Below are 22,907 nucleotides of genomic sequence, written 5' to 3' on the forward strand. Positions count from 1 at the left end.
ATGAAATTTTGAACCAAAAGTCACTCACTATTTTGCAGACAAATGATCAATGATCGGCCGGGGGCAGTGGCTCACGCCTGTAATCCCAGCACTTTGGGGAGACCAAGGCAGGCAGATCACGAGGTCAGGAGATAGAGACCATCCTGGATAACACGGTGAAACCCCCTCTCTACTAAAAATACAAAAAAATTAGCCGGGCGCGGTGGCCGGCACCTGTAGTCCCAGCTACTCGGGAGGCTGCGGCAGGAGAATGGCGTCAACCCGGGAGGCGGAGCTTGCAGTGAGCCGAGATCATACCACTGCACTCCAGCCTGGGCAACAGAGCAAGACTCCATCTCAAAAAAAAAAAAAAAAAAATAGTGGTGATTGTTGCTCAACTTTGTGAATGTACTAAAAACTACTGAATTGCATACTTTAAAAAATTTTTAAATCAACTAAAAAAAAGTTTTCAGATCCAATCTTCAGATGCCTTGTATAGGAAAGAACCTGCAGGTACCCATATACACACACGCCACTGTTCCACGTATCCATTAATAAGCTGTTCTTCCCAAATATTGTTATATGGAAATGGTGCCAGAATGACACTAAACCACATGAGACCAGTCCACTCATACCCACATGCTCAGAATAACGATAATTAATAACTACAATTTATTGAGTGTTAACTATGTGTCACACTCTATACTAAGCACTTTATATGTATTATCTCCTTTCATCTCTCATGGCAAACCTTTGAAGTATGTACTGTTATCATCCCCATTTTACAGATGATGAAATTGAGGCACAAATAATTTTAATAACTTGTGCTAAGTTACCTAGTTGGGTGAGCAGACTCATTCCAGGCAACCTGATTCACAAGCCCTATGCTACTCTGCTCCAATTGACCCTGGGGCTTCTTAAAATCACATGCAAAATTCACTGACTTGTATTCACTGGATAGAAGCTAAGACAGGAGAGCATCTAGATTTTAAAACAACCAGAACTATTAACTGAAACAGCAATCCTGGACAGAAAACTGGAAATACTCAAGCCTCTGAGGTTGAAACTAAGCTCAAGTCTGTATTTCATGTTACTAAGAGCCCTGACAAGTTCAGCGTATAACCTAAGCATAAAATTCTAGATTGTAGTTACCCACTACCTATTAGATTAGAGATAGATTATTCCATTTCTCCCTACGCACAATAATCTAAAAATCTAAGTGGGAGTGTCATTGACAAGAGCAATCAAAATCACTGTATATTGTGTGTATGACTTTATATATATAATATACATCAGTTACATGTTTATATACATGTGTGCTTACCAAACAGCGAGGAGTAGATGGTAATTTCTAAGTACTACATCCTAGAAGAGGAAGATGGATAAGGGCAAAGTAATCAAAGAAGATTGCTTGAGAAGGCCTTGAAAATAGCTTTTGGGAAGGAGGAGCAAGGATAAAGGTCACCACTTGAGGGAGGGTTGGAGCGAATGAGTGGATTATTCCCACGGCCACAAGGAGTGTACACTGTTTAATGTACTGGAAAATCAGAGTGGACAGGCAGGAAGGGGTTATGTAAGATCTCCAAAGTCAAGGGGGTGTTTGGACTTGATAGAGTAAGAAAAGGTAAACCATTCCTTAGAAAAAGTTGTGCAAGCTGTATTACGTGAGTTTCATACTTCAAAAGAAAGAAACCCTGGCTTTAGTATTTGCTTACTCAACCCTGGAATTCCACCTGAAATACTGTTTCCTAATTCCATTTTAAATATTCTGTTTCTGTCATGTCTACCCCTGAGGCATGACCTAGTCCAGCCTCGATTTCAGCAAACTCAAGATAGAAAATGATTGCTTAAAATCACAGCCCTGAACAAAACTGGGCTGGTATGGTCTCTTCACAAAGCCTCTTAGCTTATTGCTAATGAGCATTACATTTCCTCACACTTCATAGCTTAACCTGTAATGAATCAACATCCTAGTGAATAGGCTGCCCCTTGATGAAACATGCATTTTTTTCATGTGAAAAATATTTCCTTATACTCAGTCACTGGAATCGTCTTCGTTGGGTAATAAAATTGAATGAGAAATAGACAACTTTTTTGCTGAGTGGCACAGAAATCCAGTCGCCCGTTTCACTGTAATATACCGATCAAATACCCAGTCACAGTTGTATTTTATCAGACCCCTATGGAAACTTCTGATCAACTTCTCTCCCTTACTTCCCTGCCCAGGTAGGACACCCGAATTCTTGGCACTTTGCACAGACTTCCAGCTGGGTCTCAGGTGTCTCCGAAGATTTGTGCTTTTCGGCAAAAATCTTACTCAAGGAACAAACCCAAAACATCCCATAAGGAACCAAGGGGCTGAGATGGCGCCTCCGCGTGCCCTTCCAGCAAGTCCACCTCCCCAACTCACACAAGCACACAGGTGTCCACACTCTCGGCGCCCGGCTACGGCCCAGGTAAGCCCAGATCCCGGCCCGGGCGGCGCACCCACCTGACGAGGGGCTCCTTCTCAGGCAGGGCGCGCTCCTCCAAGCACTCGCACCGGCAGCAGCAGCACACGGTTCTCAGCCAGTCCCTCAGCCCCATGGAGAGCGAGGGCCCCCACCGGCGCGGGAAGCCTGGGGCCGAGTCGCCGCGGCGAGCGATCGAGGCTGGGGCGCGGCCACCGCGCCAGCGTCCAGGTGCGGGGACAGCGGCAGCCCGGGCGTCGCGGGCTGGTCCGCGCGCATCACGCCGCGGCCGGGGACGCGGGCGAGGGCTGCAGGCCGCGCGCCCTCCTCTACTTGCGTTTTGTTTGGGGCGTGAGTTTTCTTCGGGCTTTTTTTCCCCTCTTTTAATTCCCCGAGCGCAATTTGGGGCGCATGCGTCCACGAGACGCCCCGCTACCGCCCTCTAAGGGGGAAGCAGGGACTCCAGCCAGTCCTCAAAATCCCAGGGCACCGGAGGCTGGCAGCCGGGCTGGGGAAGGGCGGGGAGGGGAAAGCCCTGGAGCCACAGAGCACGAGGTTGGGCTGAATCTATTCGTACCTTTTATTGGCTTCACTGCGCGAGGAAATTAAAGATCCTCCCCCACCCCTACAGGCCTTCAAAGCAGAGTTTTGGGCATGTTTTTGATGTCAGCTCCACACAGAGTAAAAGTTACCAAAAGAGCATGGATTGATGCATATCGACGTAGGGTTTTTTTTAAAATAATATATTTACAATGATTTGAAAAATTGTTTTCAAACCTCCTAGTCCTTAAGTAGCCCCTATTTGTGAGGCAACCACTTGTGAGTTTCCAGAGCTATTTATATATAGTTGTATTTATTTGTGCTTGTACAAACTTGTTAATATATGTGCCTGTCCTCATCCCTTTGACCCAAACAGCGGCACACTCCACACATTTCTGCACCTGGCTTTTGTGACTCAGTGTATCATGGAGGCTGTCCCTTGTCAGCGCGTGGATATCCTTCTCTCATTTTAACAGTTGCATGCTAAGCAGTTTTAAGGATGCCCACATGTTACTTACTCAGACCCCTATTGATGGACATATGGGTGGATTCCGGCCTTTCATTATTAAGATAATGCTGCAGTGAACATTCTTGAACCAAAGTATTTGAACACGTCTGCAAGAATGTCTATTGGATAGGCCGGGCGCGGTAGCTCAAGCCTGTAATCCCAGCAAGTTGGGAGGCCGACGCGGGCGGATCACGAGGTCAAGAGATTGAGACCATCCTGGCCAACATGGTGAAGCCCTGTCTCTACTAAAAATACAAAAATTAGCCGGGCGTGGTGGCGGGCGCCTGTAGTCCCATCTACTCAGGAGGCTGAGGCAGGAGAATTGCTCGAACCCGAGAGGCGGAGGTTGCAGTGAGCCGAGATCACGCCACTGCACTCCAGCCTGGGTGACAGAGCAAGACTCCGTCTCAAAAAAAAAAAATAAAATTAAAAAAATATATCTATTGGATAAATGTTTGGCAGTTGAATTGCTGGGTCATTGGTCAGGTGCCTTTTTAATTTTGATGGATCTTGCCAAATTGCTCCCCAAAGAAATAATCCGAATTTACTCTCTGACCAGCAACATACGAAAGTATCTACTTCCCTATACCCTCGCCAAATGCAAGGTTCAATCTAAAGTTTTGTCTTTTCCAGTCTGATTTATTCAACAAATATTTATGGAGCATCTCATCTGTTATGTGCTGGGTATTTTCTAAGAGCCGGGAATAAAGCAGTGAATGAAACAAATACAAATCTTTACTCTCATGGAGCAAACGTTCTAGTGGGAAGTCAGACAAACAAAGTATTATTCAATATGTTAGGAGTCGATATGTACTATGGAGAAAAATAAGGCAGGGAAGGGAATAAGAAGTGCCAGGGAGAGCGGGGTGTGTGTGTGCACGCGTGTGTGCGCGCGAGCATGTGCGCGCATCTGTGCGCGCGTGCGTCTGTGCGTACGTGTGTGTGCGTGTATGTGTGCGTGTGTGTGCGTGTATGTGTGCGTGTGCGTGTGTGTGTTGGGTGGAGGGGAGTGGTGCCTGCATTTTTAAATGAGGTGGTCAGGGAAGGCCTCGCTGAGACTGTGACGTGTAAGAAAAACTTGAAGGAGGTGAGCAAGCTAGCCATGATATCGCCAGGAAGAGTATTTCAGGCAGAGTGAATATGGGCAAAACCCCAGAGGAGGGAAAATGAACTATAGGGTACCTGTGGGAGAATATGGACTCTAGGGGCCCTAGAGAGAAGGGGGCCATGGAAGGGGAAGAGTTATAGGAGATAGCGGAACACGGGACGTTGTAGGACATTGATTGCAAGGACTCTGGATTTTGCTCCACATGAGCTGAGAAAATCTTCAGAGGTTTTTGAGTAGAGGGAACGATACGGTCTAACTGAGATGGTAATAGGATCCAATGGCTGCTGTCTTGAGAAAAATCTAAGTGTCAAGGGAGATGTATATGGAGGCCATTCTAAAGGTCCAGGTGACAGATGACAGTGGTTTAGACCAGGGTGGTGGGTGGTAGCAGTAGAGGTGGTAAGGAACGGCTGGACTCTAGCTGGAATTTGAAGGTAGAGCCAACAGGATGTGCTGAAGGATTGTAAATAGGGTGTGAAAAAAAAAGAAAAAAGTGAGTCCCAAGTTTTGGATTTATAAACTTGGAGGCTGAATCTCCACTGGCTGAGATAGAGGAGTGTGGGAGGAGCCGCTTTGGAGGGTGAGGAGGAGGAGCAAGAGCTTATGAAAGTGTCAGTCCTCATGGGCGGTGTATTATTTTTAAAAGTGTCTTACTACACATAGGTTTGTCCTGTTCCAGCTACAGTGTGAGGGTGAAGGGACTTATCAAGTACATAATTCATTGAAAGGCTACGAAGGGATAAGGAAAAATAACAGAAGGTCCCTGCAGCCTCTGGCTTAGCTGGGGAGACAGGATATGGACCCATCATGAAACATTAACAGGATGTGACAGAGAACCAGCTGTCACCAGACAGCACAGGACTGTGTTGTCATGCCCATACCATGTCGCTTACCACTTGCACCTGGTGCCAAGATGGAGGCTGAGTGTGGTTTTACAAAGCACACTTCCTACTGGCTGGAAAATCCCCTGGTAAAAATGACTGTATTCTGAAATTGGATTTTGGATTTTGAGATAATCCACCTAGGTTCAAATAGAAAGTGGGTAAAGGAGGGTCCCAAAATGTGAACTCAGCTAGCAAGAAAATGAAAACTAGGGACTGACAGCTACTAGTAACTATTTGAGTTGGATTTGCTGAGAATGGAGAAAGTGGAGCATTCAGCTCCTGGAAAATATAAGTGCTGTGCCCCATTACTAACTTTGATTTTTAAACATGTCACTTAATTTTTCTGAACCTCAGTTTTCTAATCTATGAAATAGAGGTGACAAGTCTTACCCTATTTAACATAGTTGTGAGACTCAAATGAGACAGTCTTAAAACCTTTATAAAGCCCTGAAGAAATATCAGAATTCAATATTATTAAACAAATTCAAATAATATAGGCCCGTTTGGGGAAATGTCTGCTCCAGCACTACTTGGCTTGCATATGACATTTGTACCTCTGCAATATACAGGCATCTTTTATGTGGTTTGTTTCAGACAGGATATTTATAGAAAGCCACAGAACTACATCTATTTAACAAACTTGATCAAGAGGTTAATGTCCTGCCTTGCTAAGGATCACATCAAATGTTTGCCAACTGTAACAGTTACTAACATTTTTTAAATTAATTTTAAGTTCTAAAACTTCTAAATGAAATAGTCTTCTAAAAAATTGGAATATTACAGTTCAGATTTCCTCTGTTGACTATCCACAACCTAATCCCCTTTCTACCTCCACCCTCCACATCCCCCCGGGTAACCATTATTACCAATATGGTACAAACCTTTTTCTGGACACATAAACACATATGTGTACTTGTGATGTAGCATCATTGTGTGTGCTGTTATTGTTAGTGAGTTTTGTTTTGTTTTGTTTATCTAAAAGGCATGCATGCATCTATTTGCAAGCTTTTTCTATTTAATAATATGTCTTGGAGAGCAATCCTTGTTAGTATACTAATACTACCTCATTCTTATTAACTGATGTGAGTATTCTGTTTACTAGGTTTTTAGGGATTTTTAGATCAGTTTTTCTTAGCATTCCTCTTCCCGGAACTTTAATGCCTTCACTATTTCCTTGATAAATTACAACTTTGATGGGAATAAAAACGTGACCAAACTCTCCAGTTTCACATTCAAATATGGTAGCTGAGATCACATTTTGACAATCCTATTTCAGATATCATTCACAGGGCAGCGGCAAGCTTCCCCTTTTTTAGAGTGGCGCTAGATGGTTCCTACTGCCTGAGTTGAAGCCAACACCGCCAACCACATGCAGCAGCATCTGACTTTTACCAAGAGCCCTCTGGGCACCTGATGTCGGGGAGTAGGCAGTCCCCTGCCATCAGTGACTCACAGACCCATCAGCTGCTTGTTTCCAAGGCAGACCTGCTGGCTCCTATTTTCAGATTTCCCCATAGCAGGGGAAACTCTACAGTCTGGTTTGAAAACAACTAGTAGAATTTGGAGGCCCCTCTCTTTAAGAATTTTTTTACGACTTCTGGGAGTTAGAGGAAAAAGCATAGGCAGGGAGGAAAAATTAGAAATTCAAAACACTGAAGCTTCACCCAGGCACGGTGGCTCATGCCTGTAATCCCAGCACTTTGAGAGGCCAAGGTGGGCAAATAACCTGAGGTCAGGAGTTTGAGACCAGCCTGGCCAACATGGTGAAACCCCGTCTCTACTAAAAATACAAAAAAAAAAAAAAAAAATTAGCCATGAGTGGTGGCGCATGCCTGTAATCCCAGCTACTCGGGAGGCTGAGGCAGGAGAATCACTTGAACCCAGGAGGCAGAGGTTGCAGTGAGCTGAGATCGCACCACTGCACTCCAGTCTGGGCAACAGAACGAGACTCCACCTCAAAAAAAAAAAAAAAATTAAGCTCCAATGCCACATCATGAACACATTCCACCAAAAAGTTGTGCTTAGACAACATAGCATGAGCTGGTATCATTCAGTTATTTGTTCTACAAAAATTTATTAAGCCAGGAACTGGGAATACAATGGTGAACTAGAATGTAGGGCCCATTCATGGAGGCAGGGATTTTGTTTTGTTCTTTGCAATATCCCCAACACCTAGAACAGTGCAGACCTTGCCATATGACAACATCTAGAACAATGCACGCACATAGTGGGCACTTTAAAAATGTGCTGAATAAACACAAGAAAACAGAAAAAGAGCTATTTAGTGTTGGCATGGAAGGTTATGTTTAATTCTAAGGAGTCTATTTATGAGCTGCCCACATCCAGCAGAGAAAAACTAACAAGTAGTGTCTTCCTTAAAGAAAAAATAGGGCTTCTGAAACAAACCAGTACTCTGAGCCAAGCATCATCACTCACCCCAAGTGATCCAAGATAGAGAAGCAACATGCCTCACCTCTCCAGAGAAGTCACATTAGGGAGTGGCATGACTAATGTCACCAAAGTAAAATCCGCCAAGGGTCCTTATGGAGTCTGTTGTTTCTGCCTGTGTAGTATCCCTCACTCTGCCTTTTGGTAACAGTGTTTTGTTTTCCTTTGAAGAACATGCCCCCAATTCAATAGGCTGGCTATAACAATGAAGGTACCTTCCATCCCTCACCCCTAACCCTCAACAGGAAATGGACATGTGACCAAGAAATTGACATGTGACCAAGATGAGCCAATCAAACACTCTTTCTATAATTTGCTTCTTAACGGCAAAGACTCAAAGTTGGAAAACAGCTGGAGTTGAGGCATGAATTATTTTAAGGGTAGCATCTTGAAGAGCAGACCCAACCACAATTGCTCTAGGCTTTAGATGCTTAGAGCTTTCCTGCTCTTGCATTTCCAAAACAAGATCTATTATTCTAGCTCTTTAGTATTCCCATCATTCTATGGGTTACTCCATAACTTGTCAATCAATACTAATTTTTTTTTCTTTTTTGGCTTAAGTTAACCAGTGTTAGAGTCTGTTCCTTTCAGAACTAACCCCCTATAGTCCCCTGAACTGGGTTAAGAGGCAGGAAAAGGGTAATTGTGATGAGAGAGAGAGCTAATCCTGAAAAAACACAACCCTCTTTTAGGCAGGGTACAACACACCAAAGTTTGATTTAGTCAGGTGAGATTTTTATTTCTGTTTCTCTGCTTGGCTTTGCCTCCCTGAAGAGAAACAGACACTATCTATCTGTTTCTGTCTGTCCTATCACTCTGTCGTTTCCCATAATGCAAAGGACTTTCTAAATTTTCAAACCTTTTTTTTTTTTTTTTGAGACAGAGTCTTGCTCTGTCGCCCAGGCTGGAGTGCAGTGACGCGATCTCGGCTCACTGCAAGCTCCACCTCCAGGGTTCACACCATTATCCTGCCTCAGCCTCCCGAGTAGCTGGGACTATAGGCGCCCGCCACCATGCCCGGCTAATTGTTTTTGTATTTTTAGTAGAGACAGGGTTTCACCATGTTACCAGGATGGTCTCAATCTCCTGACCACGTGATCCGCCCGCCTAGGCCTCCCAAAGTGCTGGAATTACAGGCTTGAGCCACCGCTTCCAGCCTCAAACTATTTTTATTGGGTGCAGTTTGTTGGTTCCCTCCCTTCCCCAAAATATATACTCTAGAAAACCTTAATAGTCATAGTCTTTGCTTATTCTTCAGTTCCAAGCAACAAACATATTATAACTTCTCCTCAAAATTCAGTAGAGATTACTCTCTAGGCAACTTCTTACTCAGGAATAATTCTGCCCTTTTAAAAAGAGAATAATTTTTCCCAGGGAGGAAAAAAAAACACATAAGCTGGGCTGGAAGAGGAGTAGAGCACGGTAAGATGTTTTTCTTCAAGAAAGTTTGGCTCTTTCAGCCCTTCCATGAAGGGATTCTAACCCTGTTGTGTGTCCAACACCTTTTTGTATAGCTATTATGACCTTTATCCTCTGGATATTAATCATCTTCTAATTATTAAGGACAAAAAACATCACTCAAACTAGTTTAAGAAGAAATGTACTGCCTCAAGTAACTGGAAACTTCAGACATTATGCTAGCTTTAGACATAACTGGATCCAGGCCCTCCAAAGATGAAATAAAGATTGGTCTCTTTTCATCTCTGAGCTCTGAGTTATGGCATTCTCAGGTCCCCACTAGGCCTGAATTGCACTGTCTTTTCTGTTAGTGATCTTAGCAGAAAGAGGATAGCTCCTTCCCAGACAGTTGATCAACAGGCCCAGGCTTGACTCTCCTTGACCCAAATGGAACCAATTGCTGTGCTCGGAGGGAGAAAATACATCTACCTAGCAGGTTCTAGTCTCATGCACACCCTTGCAGAGCTCAAGTGAAGAGGAGCTGAGGAGACAGGAAAGGGCTAAGAGTGGGAAAGGTCTCGTTTCCAAAGGAAAATCAACTGGAAACACAAAAAGGGGAATGGATACTGGCAGGGCCAGAGAAAACATCCATTGCACTTGGTAATAACAGCTAGCGATGCACTGTTTCAAGCATGGTGTGTGTATCCAAGGAGGACCGCCATCTAGAATGGACAGAAAGGACCCCACAAGGAATAGTCCTGTTGGGCCAAAGCCCCGCAAAACACACTACAGGAGCTCTCTGCAGAGGAACATCAGACTCCCACTGCGTCCCTTAAAAATTCAGATAGAAAACTGGTGACCTCACCAACATCTACCCCCAAACCAAACAGACAGAGAGAAATTATTTCACTGAATGTAAAGGGACTCTCATCTGAGACTGTCGGCAGAAGCAGAGTTTCTCACAGAGCGATGATCCTAAACACCTGCACTAGAATCCCTAGGGATGCTTACGGAAACTCCAGATTCCTGGACCCTATTTGACATCATCTGAATTGATGTTCTTCAGTAGGGGCCCAAGAATCCGTGTTTTTAGTATTTGTCGGGCTTTTTAGGCTTTTCTGAGATGTGGTCTCACTCTGTCACCCAGGTTGGAGTGCAGTGATGCAATCTTGGCTCATTGCAACCTCCACCTCCTGGGCTCAAGCAATTCTCCAATCTCAGCCTCCCGAGTAGCTAGGACCACAGGCATGCACAACCACACCCAGCTAATATTTTGGGGTTATCCACCCGCCTCGGCCTCCCAAAGTGCTGGGATTACAGGCGTGAGCCACTGTACCCGGCTAAATCTGCATTTTTAAAAGGCTCCCAAGCCTTTTATAGGGACTAGGATGAGAAGGGAAGGGACTAAAATGAGACAAATGAGGAGCTTAGAGTGCAACATATAAAGAGACACTCGCTTTTGGGGCCCACCCTGCAACTGTACAACCCCAAATGTGAGTGCCTCCTTTAATGTTGTTCCCTAGGCCCCTCACTCCCCTCTCACCCTAGTCACCCCTGTTCCAGAGGCACAGGGGTGCCTCTGGGAATTCTGAGGCACATCAAATTTATGAACCACTGGCAGGGTTGTTTAGAGTATGGCCTTTGGCATAACAGTGCCTCCCTGTGGCTGCTGTCAGGATTGGGTGAAATAACACAGAAAGCCCTTAGTACAGTTTCATGGGAAATGGGAAGCACTGCGTAAACGTTAGCTGCAATTATTGTTAAGTATTCATACTTTAGTCAGATCCGACCCCATCACCTTCCATTGCCAACTGTGACCATCTGAAAGGATTCAACTCAACAAGTATTTATTATCAACTGTGTAAGCATGGCACTGAGCTCAACCTCTTGTGGAATGCAAAGATGAAAAACAAACAGTACTTGGCCGGCTGTGGTGCCTCAGGCCTATACTCCCAACACATTGGCAGGCTGAGGCAGGTGGATCACCTGAGGTCAGGAGTTCAAGGCCAGCCTGGCCAATATGGTGAAACTCCGTCTCTGCTAAAAATACAAAAATTAGAAAAATTAGCTGAGTGTGGTGGCTGGCTGGCGCCTGTAATCCCAACTACTTGGGAGGCTGAGACAGGAGAATCGCTTGAACTTGGGAGGTGGAGGTTGCAGTGAGCTGAGATAGTGCCACTGTGTTCCAGCCTGGGTGACAAGAGCAAAACTCTGTCTCAAAAAATAATAATAAAAACAGTACTCATCCTCAGAGTACTATCCAGAGCCAAAAATAGAAAATTATGGAACTCAAATGTTCTGTATTCATCTATGCCTCGAGTCACCCATCCTTCAGTTCCTACCATATGCTCTTCCCTACCTCACCCCCATATTTCCCGTGATTAACTATGCTGCAATCTCTAAGTAGATTCTTATAGCTAACTATGTTGTCATCTCTAGTCTCCCATAGTTATACTGCTACGCCTAACAATATTCCCACTTTATCTCCATCTCTAACTATACTCCTATATTGAGCTCTGTTGTCACAGCTAATTCTCCTGCCATAACAAACACTTTCCAGATGCCCAGAACAGTCTCAATTCTCAGCCCCAGAGATGAGATTTGGAATTCAACCTCTTCCTACCTCTGGAAGACAAGCCCCCTACTATTCCAAGTTTTCTGTGTTCTCCAAAGTCTCTCCATATTATACCTAACCAAAATTAAACATAAGCCTAGACCCAGCTATCATCGGTGTGCTTCCTAATTCAATTAAACTCTAAGAAGCAGAAGCAGAGTTTCTAAGAAGTATTTATTAAGCACTTGCTATATGCAAGGTGACTCGAAGTTACAAAATAGGAGAAAATATGCATCAAAAACTGTAGTAGGAGAAAACCTGAGCATCATTCGCGTTTGCTATGAAAGGCGACCGGAGGCTTGCCTCAACTTTAAGCCCAGATCCTACCCATCTGAGTGTTAAAGATAACCGAATTTATGCCTTTAAATTTGTGTTTTTAGTTCACCATTCCTTTATATGGTTTCTTTTTCCACAATACTCAAGAGATACATCGACAGGCCAGAACACTGCAACTCTCCCGGACAAGTTCTACCAAAGTAAAGACAGCAGGTGGACCTCCCCGACAAAGGTTATATACAAACCTTAGACTTCCCCACAAAGGTTATATACAAACCTTCCTATAATCCTCTGTGCTGCCACCTCCTGGCCTCCAATTGTAAATTCACTGCAGTCTCTTTGGAGATGGGGCTAAGGATCTCAAATAGGTTCTAAAGCTTTCTTTTACTCAACAGATGGAAAGCTGCTGTAGCCACAATGCCTGTATGAACCTAGAGCTTAAAAGGACATAGTAATATTTAAGTGGGAGATTTAAACTAGCTGTAAACTAAACTCTAAACCTGTTAGGGCACTGCTAAATTGAGCAATAAGTAAATCCTCTCTTTTCTTGGCTACCATGTGCCAAATAGCATTGATTATTGTATTACTATTTCATTTCATCTTATTAAGCATTGGTATTTGATTTATTAGCCTGAAAACCATGGAAAGTGTATAGGCCACTAGATATATTTCTTAAATAATATAAGGGAAGCAATTTAAATGAAGCATTAAAACTTTTTGTTTTTACATTTTATTTCTCTGGGTGTGTGTGTGTGTCAGAGTCTCACTCTGTTGCCCAGGCTGGAGTGCAGTGGTACAACCTTGTCTCACTGCAACCTCTGCCTCCAGGGTTGAAGCGATTCTCCTGCCCCAGCCTCCTGAGTAGCTGGGATTACAGGCACCCACCACCATGCCCAGTTAATTTTTATACATTTAGTAGAGACAGGGTTTCACCATGTTGGCCAGGCTGGTCTCAAACTCCTGACCTGAAGTGATCTGCCCATCTTGGCCTGCCAAAGTGCTGGGATTACAGGTGTGAGCCACCACACCTGGCCAGCCTCTCCAATTGATAAATGCTTAATATTAAATATTTTGCTTGACCAAAGTAGAGGGCCCTTTCAAGTATATGCCATGAGTACCGCTTTGAATCACTTTGTGGAGCTGAAACTGGGTGCCTCTAAGCTCCATTCTCCCTTGCCATGCCGAGCCTTTCAGGGTCTTCTCTCCTTGAGCTCTTTTCAATTTAGAAAGGCCTTGTCACTTCAGGTAGGGAATTTAAACTGGGCCACCCCTCCCTATCGCTCACATCTTTCCTATGTACCCCATAAGAAGACCAGGTGCTGGCCAGGCACGGTAGCTCAGACTTGTAATCCCAGCACTTTGGGAGGCTGAGGCAGGCAGATCACCTGAGGTCAGAAGTTCAAGACGAGCCTGGTCAACATGGCGAAATCCCATCTCAACTAAAAATACAAAAATTAGCCAGGCATAGATCACACCACTGCACTCCAACCTGGGCGACAGAGTGAGACTCAGTCTCAGAAAAAAAAAAGGAGGCCCAGTGCCCTCTCTTTTGTCCCTAGGCCAAATGACTTATCAAAGTACTCCTCAGTCCAAGGGAGAGCAGAACCTGTTCAATTGTTGTTAAACAAATACGGTTTCTTGCCTATAGAAAATGTATTGGCTGGGTGTGGTGGCTCATGCCTATAATCCCAGCATTTTGGGAGGCCGAGGCGGGTGGATCACCTGAGGTTAGGAGTTCGAGACCAGGTTGGCCAACATGGTGAAACCCCATCTCTACTAAAAATTCAAAAGAAAAAAAAATCAGCTGGGCATGGTGGCTCACCCCTGTAATCCCAACTACTTGGGAGGCCGAGGCAGAAGAATTGCTTGAACCAGGGAGGCAGAGGTTGCAGTAAGCCGAGATCACGCCATTGCACTCCAGCCTGGGCCACGGAGCAAGACTCTGTCTCAAAAAAAAAAGAAAAGAAAAGAAAAGAAAAGAAAAGAAAGAAAGAGAAAGAAAGAAAGGAAAGAAAGAAAGAAAGAAAGAAAGAAAGAAAGAAAGAAAGAAAGAAAGAAAGAAGGAAAATGATTATAAAGATGAACTGGCATAACAGTTTGTATCCCTTTCATGATTCCTGGCACTGTGACATCCCTGAAAAGCAAGAGAATGCATGAAAATGCACACCTCATTTTAATGTTTATGTTTTCTCTATGGCAACATAGGAGAATGGTTTTGTAGTAATGCAAAACTTATTAATAAAGGCAAAATCCTTAGCTGCCAACCCACTGATACCCAGAAGAGGTTGATTTAAAGATCTCGACAGGACAAAAATTGTAAAACTAAGAAAGAAGACCTCTACTACCCACAGACAGCCCAGTAGCTCAAAAGCAAAGCTTCTCAACTTAGAGGAGGTGCAGACCTTCCTTACTTCTCTGTAACGGGCAGAAAATCTGGTACTGCCAATTAGCTTCCCAGGAAAGCTAACTCTGAGATGGAATTTAGCATACAGGAGATTTATTATGAGTGTGCATGGAACCAACACCTGTGGAAAAGAAGGGCACAAAGGAACTGATTGGGCCTCAGTCAACCCTACGGGGAGTTCTAAAGACAGAATGAAAATTCAGAGCTGTTCTGAGTCAGTCAGTAAGTGAGAACTGGCCCTTTCTGTCCCCTCCATGACAATCAGTCTTTGGATGAGGGCTACCTGGGAAAGGAACATGGCCTTAGCCGAGGCAGCCCTCTTCAGCAGAGGCTCTCCCAGAAATGGGCTGACAGCTAGGGCTGTGGCGGGCAACACTTCCAGCAGCTCCTTCCTTCCCGAGGGAGGATCTAGAGCCCGTGAATCTCAGCAGCCACGGCTCGGCAATCCCTGCACCGAAATCCATCCCTGTGGGCAGTCACAGAAGCTCAGGATTTCCTTCCTCTCAAAATGCCAGGAATTCTTTTATCAGATTTCTTTAACATAAGATGAAGTCCTCCAGGCATGAACACTTAAGCCTTCAGCCCTTTGGAGGGAACATTCTAGAAATAAGGTTCAGGAAATTGTCCACAAGTAGAAGCAGTCTCACCTACATAAACTTGATGAAAACTCTTCCCTAGAAGTACTGACGTATGCTACAATGTGGATGACCCTCAAAAACATTATGATAAGTGAAAAAAGCCAGACACAAAAGGTCACACATCATATGATTCAATATACATTAAATATCCATAGAGAGACATAACTCCAGCTGGTGGCTGCTGGGGACAGGGGTGGGGGACAGAATATGAAGAACAACTGCTTAATGTATATAAAGTTTCTTTTTGGGATGATGAAAACGTTTTGAAACTGGACAAAGATGATGATTACACAACACTGTGAATGTGCTGAATGCCACTGGATCATTCATTTTAAAATGGTTCATTTCATTTATTTATTTATTTATTTATTTATTTATTTATTTATTTTTGGAGACAGTGTCTCACTCTGTTGCCCAGGCTGGAGTGCAGTGGCACCATCTAGGCTCATTGCAACCTTCCCAGGGTCAAGCGATTCTCCCGTCTCAGCTTCCTGAGTAGCTGTGACTACAGGCATGCGCCACCATGCCCAGCTAATTTTTTAATTTTTTGTAGACATGGGGTTTCACCATGTTGCCCAGGCTGGTCTTGAACTCCTGAGCTCAAGCAATCCACCCGCCTCTGCCTCACAAAGTGCTGGGATTACAGGCTTGAGCCACTACAACTGGCTAAACTGGTTAATTTTATATTATGTCAATTTCACCTCAATTAAATAAAATGGGGTAAAACATACACACACACACACTCAAACACAAAAAATCTCTTCCCTGGGAACAGCCCACTTTATGAAAATTAATGCTCTACTGTAAGAACCTTAATTTTTTAATAACTAGGAATTACTAAAATGTTACTCTGTCTTCAGAGTAAACTTACATCACATAAGGCAAATCAGGTAAAACTATCTGTACTTAAAATCAAGCATCCTATCCATGTAGTAGGCTCTGGATAACCAAATTATGTAAATCTGTACTTTAAACATGAGAGATAACTTCTGTCTACACATAAAGAATATTTTCCTTCAAAAGGAGTTTGAAGTGTTATGATCATATACTCTTTAAAGTTTCTTGAAATAAAAATGATGTTTAGAGATTTCAGGGTCTCCAAAATAATTATCCGTTTGCAAAGACACACTCCAAACAATTCAAAGATACTTGATGAAATCAATCGTCTCTTATTGGTAAAATGTGAAAGGTGGTATAGGAATATTTTGCTGTAATACATTTGGTGTTTTGTGAGAGAAAGACAAAACAATGGTGTGAATATACTTGTTGGAAGCTTAAAAATATGTGAATTGAACTATCTTTAAACAGATAATGCCATGCCACCACCATTTCACCACCATTACCCAGTAGAGTTGGAAGCTCTCTAAGAGAAATTTAACTTTGAAGTAAGAATAATAGTCCAAAAGCCACAAGGTACCCAGGTGCAGTGGCTCACCCCTATAATCCCAGCACTTTGGGAAGCCGAGGTGGGAAGATCATTCGAGGCCAGGAGTTCAAGACCAGCCTGGCCAACATGGTGAAACCCCCATCCCTACTAAAAATACAAAAATTAGCTGGGCGTGGTGGCACATACCTGTAATCCCAGCTGCTTGGGAGGTTGAGGCATGAGAGTCACTTGAACCTGGGAAGCGGAGGCTGCAGTGAGCCAAGATCACACCACTGCATTCCAGCCTCGGTGACAGAACAAGAATCTGTCTCAAAAAAAAAAAAAAAAAAAAAAAAAAAAGGCATGAGGTAGTTAAGATACTAGGACCTTGAAAGAAGGAAAGAAACAGAAAGTGTCAGTTTAAAATTTGCCTAATATCAAAAATGTCCATTCTGAACAAGAGTCAAGCCAACTCTCCCTTCCCCCACCCTCTGTGATAAAAAGTCATTCACAAGTTGCATTGTTTTTCTGAAAGCATTCTAAATCTGAAAATATTGAATAAATTTTCAAACACACTAAATTTCAAAATACACTTAAAGTCAATTATTTAATAAAACTTGAAATTTTAATGTTTAATTCTCAACATTATAGTTTTCTGATTTTTCTATGTAAATACAGTTACTTCAGAAGGAAAATTTTAGAATTTGAGGCAGGGCATTTTGACTTCCATACAAGAGTTTGGACTTCTACACTAAAACCAAATAATGCTTCATGTAAATATAATGTAAAACATAGGCTTTAAGTGGAAATAAATGACATGTATAGTGTGATATGGTTGTAAACCATTGAAAGAGATGTCTTTCACGAATTTGCTCAAAATACCCAGATAGGCTGGGCGCGGTGGCTCACGCCTGTAATCCCAGCACTTTGGGAGGCTGAGGCAGACGGATCACGAGGTCAGGAGATCGAGATCACGAGGTCAGGAGATCCTGGCTAACACGGTGAAACCCCGTCACTACTAAAAATACAAAAAATTAGCTGGGCGTGGTGGCGGGCACCTGTAGTCCCAGCTACTCGGGAGGCGGAGGCAGGAGAATGTCATGAACCCGGGAGGCGGAGTTTGCAGTGAGCCGAGATCGCGCCACTGCACTCCAGCCTGGGCAACACAGCAAGACTCCGTCTCAAAAAAAAAAAAAAAAAAAAAAAAACCCAGATAATCTGAAAATATATACAGATCAATGGAAAAAATTCCATTTGATATTTCTAGGCAGGATTTTAATGTGTGATAGCTGACATAGATTTCCATAATTGTGTATTTATTTAATTCCATTTTTTCTCACTGTACTCTAGATATTTTCTCAAACATACTTGGATTTTGGGAATTCGAATTTGTATAGTGTTAAGGTAATGCATATTTGAATTTATCTTGCTGTTTGAGAAATTTGAATTCTACCAATTACAGACAATTCTGTAATTGTCTATAACTACAGTAGGAATTGCACACTTAAAATCATTAAAATGGCAAAATTTATGTTATATATATTAGTTACACCACAATAAAGAAAAAGAACAGAAAAAGGAAGAAAAAAATAAGGCTTTTTCTCTGAGAGAGAAAAAGAGAGACACAGTTTTGGTTTTCCCCCCATTGGAATATGGAATTAAGTGCAGACCACTCAAGATACACAAATTTCTGACCAGAGCACTTACAAGTAGCAATTCCAAAATAAATACCAGTACAATAAAAAAGATGTTATATTCATCTTTATGTATTTATTTAAAAGGAAATAAATAATTTCCTGTAAAATAAAAGGATGAAAGCAGCTTGATGGCAGCAGATGTAAAGAAGGATTGAGGCTGGCCAGGCGTGGTGGCTCACGCCTGTAATCCCAGCACTTTGGGAGGCTGAGGCAGGCGGATCACGAGGTCAAGAGATTGAGACCATCCTCGCCAACATGGTGAAACCCTGTCTCTATTAAAAATACAAAAATTAGCTGGGCATGGTGGCGCGCTTCTGTAGTCCCAGCTACTCAGGAGGCTGAGGCAGGCGAATTGCTTGAACCTGGGAGGTAGAGGTTGCAGTGAGCCGAGATCACGCCACTGCACTCTGCCTGGCGAGAGAGTGAGACTCCATCTCAAAGGAAGGATTGAGGCTGCTGAGTTAGGACGACAAAGGCAAAATGATAAACACAAGGCAGAAGGTGCTTATGCACCTCCCACTGCCTCCAGGCTGGCCCTTGGGCTTGAAGAACTAGAAACACAAACTTGTTATCCCTCTTTCCAGAGTTCTCAAAATACAAGGATGCTAAGTCATGCTCACAAACTCGCCAGAAGCTGAAATACACAGCCTAGACTAACACAAAACTCCCAGCATGGCTGAAAATGCCTAGGGCCAGAATAGTCCAGTATTTCCCTTCGGGCAAAGTTGCACAGCAAATCAAAGTTTTAGATTTGTTTTTGACAGGGATTCAGAGGAAAAGGAGATGGTTTAACGAATTTAGCTCTGAGAGTCTGATGCATCATTTTACAAGAGAGGAATGTGCATGCCAAGCAAACCAAATGTTTGTAGCCTATGGCTGAGTAGTATCTCTTATGGCCCGTGGTCGGTGCACATGCTCATGGTGGTCACGTGGGCTTCTCATATGCTATCATGGTGGACCAGTCTCCCACTGTGAGCCCCATCTTTGTGTTCACATTCATATTTTCAACCACCTTAAAATTACTGCTTGCTCTGAAATGACAGGTTAAAAGGTTATAAAGAAGATTTAGGTTTCAAATTTGTTCTAAAATACTTATAAATCAAGGGGGACAGATAGACAAATTTTAAAAATATAGATTATTGGGGGTGATGGGTACTATTACACTATTCTCTTTAGCCTGTGTTTGAGAAATTCCATTAAAAAATTTCAAAATTACCTCTTCATTGTCCTTGGTGCCGGTCTGTCTCTCTCAGTACAGGGCAGGGGTCGGGGCTCTGAAGCCAAACTCCTCTGGTTCCAATGCCACTTCTGCCATGTGCTGAGATCTTGAACAAGTTTCTTGACCTGTTCATGCCAGTTTCCTCAACTGTAAAATGCTGGTAATAATGCAACTACCTCACAGAGTTTTTGTAAGGCTAAAATGAGATAATGCATGGAAAGGGCTTAGCAGTGTCAGGCATATAGTAATCACCTAATAAATGCTAGCTATTGTTACCCAAAATATTTTGCAATTTTTTTTTTTTGAGACAGAGTCTCGCCCTGTCACCCAAGCTGGAGTGTAGTGGCACAATCTCAGCTCACTGCAACCTCCGCCCCCAGGTTCAAGCGATTCTTGTGCCTCAGCCTGCTAAGTAGCTGGGATTATAGGCATGCACCACCACAACTGGCTAATTTTTGTATTTCTTTTTTTTTTCTTTAAGTAGAGAGAAGGTTTCACCATGTTGGCCAGGCTGGTCTTGAACTCTTGACCTCAGGTGATCTGCCCGCCTTGGCCTTCCAAAGTGCTAGGATTACAGATGTTTTGATTCCATAGTTTAATTAATTCTGTGGGCAATTTATTTCGGCATTCCAATTTGAACACACAAGCCCACTATGAGGCCCATTCTCTCTCTCTCTCTCTCTCACACACACACACACACACACACACACACACACACTCTGTCCCTGCTCGCTCTCTCTCATTTGCTTGCTCATCAAAACATCTGCTCTGTATCTCACTGAAATATCTGTCTTCTGTTTCATTCCTCCAAGTAAAATGGTAACAACGCGTTAGAAAGAGTTGCATAGGCCAGACATGGTGGTTCACACCTATAATCCCAGCAGTTTGGGAGGCTGAGGCAGGCAGATCACCTGAGGTCAGGAGTTCGAGACCAGCCTGGCCAACATGGTGAAACCTCGTCTCTACTAAAAATACAAAAATTAGCTGGGCATGGTGGTGGGCGCCTGTAAACCCAGCTACTTGGGAGGCTGAGACAGGAGAATTGCTTGAAGCCAAGAGGCAGAGGTTGCAGTGAGCTGAGATTGTACCACTGCACTGCAGCCTGGGCAACAGAGTGAGAAAGAAAGAAAGAAAGAAAGAGAGAGAGAGAGAGGGAGGGAGGGAGGAAGGAAGGAAGGAAAGAAAAGAAAGAAGGAAGGAAGGAAAGAAAGAGGCAGGGAGGGAAGGAAGGAAGGAAAGAAGGAAAGAAAAGAAGGAAAGAAGGAAGGAAAGAAAGAAAGGAACAAGGAAGGAAGGAAGAAGAAAAGAAAGGAAGAAAGAAGGGAAATGAAAACAATTGGATAAAAGCATCCATTTACCCCAATTCCCCTAATGTCCACACCAGCCTACCTCCACTTCACAATCCATCCCATTGAAACTAATCCAGATTCAATGTCTCACAGCTAAATCTCGCAGCAAGTCTTACCTACCTGAGGACTTTATCTTCCTCCTCATCTTTTACTATAAACTCTAATTGAACCTCTCTACTTCTCCGTATTTTTGTATTTCTTCAATCATCAAGGATTTTTAAAAGGCTTCAGTAAAACCAGAAATAGGCTGTTCCTCTCTTCTTGGTTCATCTGAGAACAGGAAGCCAGACATCTAACAAAATAGCCTTTGATAGACAGCTTTTCATGCAGAAGGTAAAATTACAGGGTAAGAAATTCTAACTTACATCTACTGTGAATCACTTACAGAAATGACTCTTTTTCTTCAAATCCTTGCTATTTAAGTCCATGATAATCATTTGCATTTGAAAAAGCTGACTCTGTTGAGTCATACTTAGAACTACAAATTCTGACTATTATAACTCAGTCCAGACAAATGAAAACAAAAGCCAAATGGTCCAAAATATGCAAGAGAAACAAGGAATATTGTTTTTACTTTGCTGATTTGTTTGAGTTTTTTTCCAAATTTACCAACTGGATATAATTTCCCCACTCAAAGCATACGAACTCAGGTACAACAATGCTATAGAATAATTGGATGACATTGTCCATTTCTTGCAACCCTCTGTTGACCCAATTGGCTTATGCTAGAGCTGACTAACTGGTAATGCTAACCCAGCATGGGAGACTGACCAGGGGTACAGGGGTCTTCCTAGGGCCTGCAGAGCAGAATCCAGGTCAGAAGGCAATAGCTTTACACCATCAAACATATATTCTATTTGGGACCTGGTCTTCCACTCTCTCTGCCACACTCATGAACCACCATAAACTACGGGAGGCTCAGTGCAAACTCCCTCCTGTTTCTCCCCAGTAAATTTTATATGTAGTCAGCTCACTCTTCCCCATGTTACCCCCATCCAAATAATTCATTCTGGGCTCAATAATCACTAGTTTTGATGTAGCATACCTTTCTTGAATACGGTTTAGAATCTTCCTGCTGGTTGGTCTTATTTCAATAGATGCCTTCTTTGCTGAAATGAAATCCTTGTAAACAAGGAGTGCAGAAGAAATACCAAAGCAAAAAACTAAAGCTCAAGTTGAAGCTTTGCAACCAGGTCTTGAATCCTAAGAAGGCACTGCTCAGACGGGCTGGTGTTCCACAACTAGCCACAATTATTTGAATACAAATAATTCATTCATAATTCATGAGGCCATTTTCATTTTACACATTTTAAACCTTTACACCCAAGATTGAGAGACTAGTAGAATTAACCATATAATGTATAATATAGCTGCAGACAGATAACGTATAATGTATAATGTATCTGCCACCCAGCTTAGACAATTATTACCATGTTGCCAATCTCATTTCACCAACCCCCCTTCCTCCATTTTTTTAAGTTGGAAAATTTTAAAGTAAATCCTAGAAATCAACATTTCTTAAATAAAAAATAATAACAACTGCCATGCCATTATCACGTTGAACAAAACGACCAGTAATTTTGCATACAAATTCCTCAGCTGTCTCAATGCCTTCACAAGAGCGAGTAAGTGGTAGAAGCTGGGATTCGAACCCAAGCAGTTGGACTCCAGTGCACTCTAAAATCTGTACTTCACGGAAAGAGAGAATCCAACAAGAGCCCTGAAGGAACTGGCAGAAAAGGGCAAAATAAGCAGAGAAACAGGATGCCAGGAAGCAGCAAGCAGAAAGGTCAGTAACCTCAGCAAAGGGTGGCCTCAGTCAAGAAGGGGATTTCAAGATATTTCCTATTGGGGAACTGAAGACCTCAAGGAGAGCAAGTCTGAAGGCTGCAGACAAGAACAGGGGGTGGGCCTACCTATCTTGGAGTGGGGAGGAGACCCCTGTAAGGCAATGTGAATGCTGATGGCATCAGGACTTGGCAGATCCTAAGACTCTGACTCCCACCAGGCAGAACGCACGAGTGCCTCT

General features: G+C 43.1%; 1 protein-coding gene across 4 annotated transcripts in view; it reads right to left on the minus strand.

Moving 5' to 3' along the window:
- Positions 1-19,997, minus strand: part of MREG (melanoregulin) — an 88,153-nt gene extending 68,156 nt beyond the window's left edge. Inside the window, exon 1 of one of the 4 annotated variants that reach the window (XR_001716434.4) lies at positions 2,471-2,960. Coding sequence is in view for 3 of the 4 variants with exons in the window: in XM_054679334.2 (XP_054535309.1) it covers positions 2,471-2,565 (95 nt within the window). In the remaining variant the exon portion in view is untranslated. Of the gene's footprint in view, positions 1-2,470; positions 3,682-19,526 lie in introns of those variants that run through there. The other 3 variants (XM_054679333.2, XM_054679334.2, XM_063790737.1) reach the window with 3 other exon arrangements.
- Between the last annotated feature and the right edge of the window lie 2,910 nt (positions 19,998-22,907).

This window comes from Pan troglodytes, chromosome 13, assembly GCF_028858775.2.
Source record: "Pan troglodytes isolate AG18354 chromosome 13, NHGRI_mPanTro3-v2.0_pri, whole genome shotgun sequence".
Classification (NCBI taxonomy): Eukaryota; Metazoa; Chordata; class Mammalia; order Primates; family Hominidae; genus Pan; species Pan troglodytes.